This window comes from Dermochelys coriacea, chromosome 12 (assembly GCF_009764565.3).
Source record: "Dermochelys coriacea isolate rDerCor1 chromosome 12, rDerCor1.pri.v4, whole genome shotgun sequence".
Lineage (NCBI taxonomy): Eukaryota > Metazoa > Chordata > Testudines > Dermochelyidae > Dermochelys > Dermochelys coriacea.
In genome coordinates this window covers 4,267,776-4,275,765 of record NC_050079.1, presented here as the reverse complement: position 1 = coordinate 4,275,765, position 7,990 = coordinate 4,267,776, and the positions used below count along the sequence as shown (strand labels likewise).

Sequence of the window (7,990 nt, the reverse complement as noted above, 5' to 3'; positions counted from 1 at the left end):
AGGGTCAGTGAGCCATATCTGAGGTTATTTGGCAAGGAGTTGCTAAAATACAGCCTCTGCCCAAAAAGTCAAGTGACTTTTATGGTTACGTTTTTCTGCACACAAATGGAACTCAAACTATGATTCTGACCCCTCCCCCCAACTGATATCACCCACTTGGGATTGATCTGAGATAGCAGACCTCAGCACTGTATTTCCTAGTTTTCAGAGATTTAAGTGTAGGTGCATTAGATGTTCTGGAGGCGTATGGCACTGCCAGTCAATCTTAACTCTGCATTTGATTGACTGCAAAGAGGGACTTGGGGGCAGTAGCCACATGAGTTAAGGTTGTAGTTAGATATTGTGTTGCGTATGTTCCAGAGAGAGAACATTTACTGCTAAGTATTAATTAGCCAACTTCACTTCCTCTTCTCTGAGAGGCATCACAGGGGAATCAGTGGATCATAATTTTTTGGCTTAAGATACCAAACTGAACCCTCCTTATTACCTGGATTCCCTGTAATAACTGCAGTAATCTAGGAGAAAAGAATGGGTGGGTGCCCTGCTAAACTGCTATCGAAAGGATTCAAAGGAGACCAGGCCAGGCTACGTTTAAAATGGTTCCCTTTATTTTGAGTTCCGCCGTGTCTTTTAGCCGCCATTGCACGTTGGGGATGGTGTGAGTGGTGCCATGGTGTTTAGCTTGAAATGGCGGTGGGGTATGCAGGAGGTGATGGTGTAGGAGCAGCAATAAGGTTGGATGGAGATGGAGAAGTAGGTGATGGAGGGTGTGTGATGGAGACTTTGGGGGGACTGAACAACTGGGAAGGAGATCTTAGGCTCTGTGATATGGGGTGGGACCTGGTTGGATGGGGAGTTGCAGGGCTCTGGGACCTTTGGCTTGTAGGGGGTTCTAGGACATGTTGGATTTCAGGGTTATGGAGCTGGAATGGATTGGAGGCTCAGTTAGGCTCAGGGTCTGGGGCAATAGAATAGGGGATTATAGGATTAGGGGGATTAGGAAAGGAGGTGAGGGGTTATAGGCCTTTAGCGTTTGAAAGCTTGAAGTGGAGACTGGGAGTTGTAGGTCTTTAGGGAATTATAAAACAGTGAAGATTGTGGATTATAGGGCTCTATGGATAGCGGGGTGTGGGAGATTTATAGGGTTTTGGGGTAAAAGGGATTATACCACTTGGGTTTGGAGAAGGGTTACAGGTCTCTAGGAGTAGCAGGGAGGTTGGGGGTCAAAGGGATTATAAGGCTTTAGGGATACGTGGGGAGACTAGGGGTCATGGGGATTTAGGGGCTCCAGAGGGCATGGTTATAAGGCTCTAGGCATAGGTGAGGGTCATGGGGCAGGGTTAGAGGGCTCCAGGGGTGGGTGAGAGTTATGGGATTGGGTCATCGGGCTCTAGGGGTGGTTGAGACTCGTGGGGCAGGGTCAGAGGGCTCTGGCGGTGGGCGGGGTCAGAGGGCTCGGGTGGGTGGGGTCGTGGGGCGGGGTCAGAGGGCTCGGGTGGGCGGGGTCAGAGGGCTCTGGCGGTGGGCGGGGTCAGAGGGCTCGGGTGGGCGGGGTCGTGGGGCGGGGTCAGAGGGCTCTGGTGGTGGGCGGGGTCAGAGGGCTCGGGTGGGCGGGGTCGTGGGGCGGGGTCAGAGGGCTCTGGCGGTGGGCGGGGTCAGAGGGCTCGGTGGGTGGGGTCGTGGGGCGGGGTCAGAGGGCTCGGGTGGGCGGGGTCAGAGGGCTCGGGTGGGCGGGGTCGTGGGGCGGGGTCAGAGGGCTCTGGCGGTGGGCGGGGTCAGAGGGCTCGGGTGGGTGGGGTCGTGGGGCGGGGTCAGAGGGCTCTGGCGGTGGGCGGGGTCGGAGGGCTCTTGGGGTAGCGGGGGCTCACGGCAGTAATAGAGCGCGAGCGGCTGCGCTGAGTCCCCCTGGCCGCAGGGGTCGCTGTGCCCCGCCCGCCCAGCCGGTCTCCGCCGCGGACTCTCTTGCTGCCTGGGCTGCGGCCGCCGGATCAGCCCCTTTTCCGGGTTCGCTGCGCTGCGCTCGGGGCCGGCTCAGGCTGCCGCCGCCGCCGCCGCCGGGGATCGGGCCTCGGGCAGAGACCGCGCGGGACCCGGAGCCCGGCCCGCCAGCCCCGCCCCCCTCCCCCTCCCCCGCCGGGCCGGGACCGGCCCCCCCGCCCCGCTCCCCCCGGGCCGGCCTGGCTCTGCTGCCCCCCGCCGCCGCCCTCCTGCGCTCCGTGCCCCGCCTCGGCAGCCCCGCCGGCCCCCTCCGCCGCCGCCTCCTGCAGCCGCCCCCGCCGCTCGCCCCCGCCATGCCCGGCCCGGCCGCCGGCAGCAGGGCCCGGGTCTACGCCGAGGTGAACAGCCTGAGGAGCCGCGAGTACTGGGACTACGAGGCGCACGTCCCGAGCTGGGGGTAAAGCGGCCCCCGCCCCGAGCCGGGCAGCGGGCGGGCTGGGCGGGGGGACGCTGGGGCGGGTTGGGGCCGGCGGGGGGGCTGGGCTGAGGCGCAGGGGACTGGAGGGTGGGGTCGGGCTGGAGCGGGGGGGCCGGGAGGGGGGATTGGGCTGAGACGCCGCGGTGGGGCCTGGGGTGAGGTGGTGGCCGGGGCTCTGGGAGCTGGTGAGTGAGGAGGGGGCAGGCTGGAGATCCTCCCCCCAATCCTCTCTCAGGGAGACCCCGCTGCTGCCACCCACACTCCGAAGCGGGGGCAAGGGGGAGCCCGATATGTGGAGCCTTCACCCCTCTGCCAGACACGGGGCCGGGGGGGTGGATGGGAGCTGCCCCCCTGGACCAGATCTTCAGGTGGGTGGTGGAGTCTGGTACCGAGTGCACCCCAAGGATCTGCATTAGGGGAAGGATCGATCAAAGCCCCTCATAGCACTGGGAACCTGCCAGCGAAGCCCACCCCAGAAGCAACCTTGCAGTAGACTCGGGGAGAGCAGATGCCCGGGGGTGGGTGGAGATCTCCGAGCTGCCAGAGTCTCTCTTCCTCCCTGAGAAGGAAACTGAAGGCTGTGGAGAGAGCAGGCTCAATGGGGGAGAGGGGGGTGTCACAGTGCCCTCTCCCCTCTTTTCTGTGGGGTTGTGTGACAGAGAGGAGATGGTTGTGGGCACCTGTGCTGCAAACTGACCTATTTGATTAAAGGTTTTTCTCAACCTAGAAAAGGCCTAGAAACACTAGTTTGGGGATGGGTTTGCAGAATGTAGCTGTTTCAAGCCTGCCCCCTCATCAGGAAGCAGATCACTTAACGCACAGAGCTGTCTCCAAGTGCTTTGGATGCAAAGGGCAATCGGGCAGGGAGGAAGGAGAATTCCAGCCCGAGCTTTCAGCTTTCGTGAGCTACAGCTCACTTCATCGGATGCATCCGATGCTGTAGCTCACGAAAGCTTATGCTCAAATAAATTTGTTAGTCTCTAAGGTGCCACAAGTCCTCCTTTTCTTTTTTGCGAGTACAGACTAACACGGCTGCTACTCTGAATTCCAGCCCAGTAGCCTGTCAGTTATTTTCCTTTTCGCTGTCCACAGTAATCAGGACGATTACCAACTGGTTCGGAAACTCGGCAGGGGAAAATACAGCGAAGTCTTTGAGGCCATAAACATTACCAACAACGAGAGAGTGGTTGTGAAAATCCTCAAGGTGAGTGTCCAGTTGATGATTATTAGTCTTTTTTGAGCTGGAAAAGTGTAGGGAAGGGGACATCTTGCTAGGTTTTTCGGGGGGCATGGGGAGGTCTTAGGTCTCATTCACTGTCTCATAAACCTGGGTTTCAGCCCTGCCCCCTGCTGTTGGGGTGCTGGATTACATCTCTGGAAACACATTTTCAATTTGTGTCCTGTAGTGATGTTTTAATCCTTCTCCCCTCCCACCCTGGGTAGTAGGAGTCATGGGGTGCTTGTCAGATTGAGGTTGTGAGCTCTTTGGGACAGAAATGCTGTGCGTCCTGATGTTTGAATGAGACTGATGTGCTGTCTGCACTTAGTAAATAATATCTGGCAATGTTTGTCTAAAATGGCTTGTGAACTGTCCTGTCAACAGTAATGTGAAGCTTTGAGCGGGAATCCTTCCATTAAGTTTTAAATGATTGGCGTTTAACTGTGACAGAGCCAGGCTGTATAGATTTTTGGGAAAGCAAACTAAATCTTGGACTTGGTACTCTAGAAAGTATATCGGATGGCAAATTCCTGGATATTTAACATTAGTAGTAAACATAATTGAAAATCAAGGCAAAGGAGGAAACTCGTTTACCATCGGTCACTGCATGGTATGTTCTGATCTGGTAACATCCCCATGATAGTGGCACGTTAAAGACACCTACAGAGGTAGCTATTAAAATCCTAATGGTTTGGGACAGCCAAGTGCTCCATAGTGGCATGTGGGGAGTGCAGTTTCTGATATCTGCGAGCACTGGAAGCAGCATGCTCAGCTTGTGAAATGAGTGATAACTACATTATTTAGCAGCAGACCATTCAGCTAATTAAGGAAGGATATTAAAGGGGAGAGAAATAAGAGATTGGTGAATTAACAGAATGCTTTGGCTTTGCAGTGGTTGGCAGCTGCAGTCCTTGTCCACCATCATTTTCTTGCTTTCCCTCCTAATGTACAGAAGCCTGCTTCCAGCACTAGAAATTCTGAGAACTCAGACATGCGTCAATCCTCAGTGCTACAGTTGGGGTAGGCTGGCTGTACTTAAGGAGTAGCCCTTCAGCTGCTGTGGCTAGTAACTAACTGCCATGCAGGAATGGCCCTTTTTGGCAGAGAAGCATGTATCTGCGAATTGGCTACTAGGTCTGACAAAGTTTGCTCCGACAAAATCCCCTTGGTAGCCCAGGCTGCTCTGATTGCATGACTGGCTAGCTAGCATTGGCTCTGCTCCTTTCCTTTCTCCTTCAGGACCAGGTGGTCTGCTCATCTAGGGCCTGATTTCTCTGCCTCTTCTCCCTCTTCAACTTGTTCTGCCATGGATCATGTTCTGCCTGGCAACAGTTGCTAGGTAGGGTGCGACTTCCCAGCTGCTTCTGAGGAAAAGTTAGCCATCTCAACAGCTTAACTGGGGGTTCAGAATTAAGGTGGCAGTGATCTGAATCTTCAGTGAGCATCCTCACACCAAACAGTTGGCTAGTTGGATGGTATATTCGTATGTAGAAGTGAGGCTTGCATGTTGTAACTGAATTTTTTTGGTTTACTGTTCAGACCTATCCCTCCTTTGAATGCTGCTGCCATGATCTAAGCATTTGTTTGTCACTCTAAGGGCACAAAAGTCAGCATTTAAAGAGAGAATATTAAAAGGTAGCCAGAGTATAATTGTTATATGGAGAGATGTTTCTTGACTAAGCACAGAAAACCATATGCTTCTGTTTACCACCAGTCTGGCAAATCCACCCTACGCCTTTGGTGGTGGACCTCAGATGGCTGATCCAGCGCCAGGAGAACCCATGTATCACCATATGCAAACGGGTGCAAGTGAGCCACTGTTGCCAGGAAAGGGTCTTCTGAAATCTTCCTGTCTCTCTCCCTCCCCCTTCCTGCCCAAAGGGCCCGCAGTGGGATGATATCTCCTTCCTCTCGTAGACTGGATCCATGTCCATTTTGGGAGCCTGTCAGCATCACTTGTGAGTCAGTTGGAGAGAGTCATTTGAGCAAGGCAAGGCGTTCCCTCTCCCCAGGGTCTGAGTGTGCTGCTACAGCAATGCGCCTAGTGTCTGCTGGGCCTGGAAGTGAGATTGAACTGTCAGTGTGTTGTGCTGCCCTTAGGCCTCAGGCTGACATTGTTACTTCAATGTGTAAACAGCATTCCTGGAATCGCATTGTGAAAGCAGGAAATACAGGAAGATAAAGATGAGCTTCCTTCAAAGTGGAAACTGGATTGCCACCTTGTGTGTGATGCAAAATCATAGCACGTGTAGATAATGTCACAATCTGATCTACATGGATTACTTAGTTTCCTGTCACTACATCTGTAATAATTAAGCCTATTTGTGTATTCTTGAGTTTTAGTAAATAGGATGCATCTTTCTGGCCCTCTGAATTCAGCCTCTAGTCTGTGAAAGGAAAAATTAAACCAGAATTTAACACATTGTGCATGTGGCTTAAAAAAATCACTTGCTGGTGGATAAACCTATTTAGCATCTTAATTTTTTTGTAATGTTTCCTGCAGTGCAGAGTTGTTTGTATGTATTGCTGCAACTTCTAATGGCATACTCCCCTAGTATTTTTCTACAGGACCCAAGCCTCATTCAGTTTGTAAGTTGACGCAGTGCTTCGTGAACTAGACAAAAAGAACAGGAGGACTTGTGGCACCTTAGAGACTAACAAATTTATTTGAGCATAAGCTTTCGTGAGCTACAGTGTGCGATGAAGTGGGCTGTAGCTCACGAAAGCTTATGCTCAAATTTGTTAGTCTCTAAGGTGCCACAAGTCCTCCTGTTCTTTTTGCGAATACAGACTAACATGGCTGCTACTCTGAAACCTGTTAGCTAGACAGGTGTTCAATATTTTTACCCTCACTGTTCAATATAGCCCCATGTCTTATCTGCTGCACACCACACTGCACTGATGTGTTCTTTATAGGCTTTTCTGTGGCTCTCACCACCATAATGTCTGAGTTCCTGACCTCACCCCTATGATATCAGTAAGTTTTATCATGGTTTCTCAGATGCAAAACTGAGCTACAGAGGGGGTGGGGTGGGGAGGGGAGAGAGAGACTTGTCAGAAGTCTCACAGAAAGTCTGTGAAAGAGGCAAGAATACAGCCTAGATTTCCTAAGTCCCAGTCCTCTGCCTTAACCATTCTTCTCCCATAGCCTCTTGCCTCATTTGCTCATGCCAAATAGCTTTTACAGTGAATGAGGGCAGGATGCTGCGGGCTCCAACTTCGTTTCAGGACATGCCATACAACTGTGGTGAATAAGGCAGGATGCTCTGGACCATATCCTATTTTTCACTACAAAACCTTGCCTCACTCACTGTGAGCATGTCATTAGGTATTGTCATAGTGCATCTTCACAAGATTTTGCCGCCAACCGTAACTTTGTCACTTCCTGACTTTTGAGTGCTTCGCTTGCCAACCTTAATGCTCTTTTAATGTAACTTTTTGTATGAAACGTCCCGTGTGTGTGTGTGTGTTTTTGTTTTTTTTTTTTATTATTTTAAGCAAATGAAGAAAGCAAGTTCCTCCAGATCCCACTGTAGCTAGACAACAATTAAATGCTCTGTGGTGCACAATATGTACAGTCAGTGAGGCAGAAACCCTTTCCTTGTCCCATGTGCACTTTCAGAGATCACATTCCACAGCAATCAGCTGTTAAAAGTGAGGTCCACTTGCTTGGTCTTTGCACTCTTCCAGTGGTGCAAAGAATCTGTAAGGCCACCCTAAGCAGGCACCACCTATGAACCAGGCTACTGAGGATTTTCCTAGTATGGAGGTTTTTTTGGGTGATGTACCTAGCTCTCTGCCAGCTTAGGGTGCGTAAGGCATGCCCTTCAGCGTAGGGGAGTATGGTCAGGGTGCTGCTGTGCTCCGGTGATCCCCATCTGGTGTAACTGCCTTGGGGGGGGGGGGGAGCATTAGCAATTGAAGTTAGAACAGCCTCAGGGATGCTCTAATTTTATGTGAAGGGCCAAACCAATCTGAGGATCAAGAGACATGTAAAGATGGCACATGGCCACTATTGCCTTCCACTCAGGTCCTATCCCAAGAACAGCTCAGCCAGACCAAGGATTGAGCCCTGAAATTCTGCTGCACAGCCAAAGGAATACCAGGGCATCATCTATTTGTGCCAGTTCCCGTTACGTAATGTGCATACATATTCTCAATGGAATATGAGAGTTATCTAACATAATCCAGTGCAGATGTCCAAAGTCCAATGATTTTTCCCACTTCTTTTCTCTCTAGATTTGTATATTTTGTTCAGTGTGCTATGTGTTTACAGACACATAAGGGAAAAGATTCCTCCCCTGAGGCGTTTACAATCTGAATAAGCAGCGTATTTATGAAGGATAGGGAAGGGG

At 51.8% G+C, this 7,990-nt stretch overlaps 1 protein-coding gene across 4 annotated transcripts in view; it reads left to right on the top strand.

Moving 5' to 3' along the window:
• Positions 1 to 2,230: 2,230 nt before the first annotated feature.
• The window catches only part of CSNK2A2 (casein kinase 2 alpha 2), a 41,249-nt gene continuing 35,489 nt past the window's right edge, over positions 2,231 to 7,990 (top strand). For 2 of the 4 annotated variants that reach the window (XM_038368058.2, XM_038368057.2), the window contains exons 1-2: positions 2,231 to 2,395; positions 3,509 to 3,620. In XM_038368058.2, the coding sequence (XP_038223986.1) occupies positions 2,292 to 2,395; positions 3,509 to 3,620 (216 nt within the window). In that variant the 5' untranslated portion in view covers positions 2,231 to 2,291. The remainder of the gene's footprint in view (positions 2,396 to 3,508; positions 3,621 to 7,990) is intronic. The other 2 variants (XR_005288402.2, XM_038368056.2) reach the window with 1 other exon arrangement.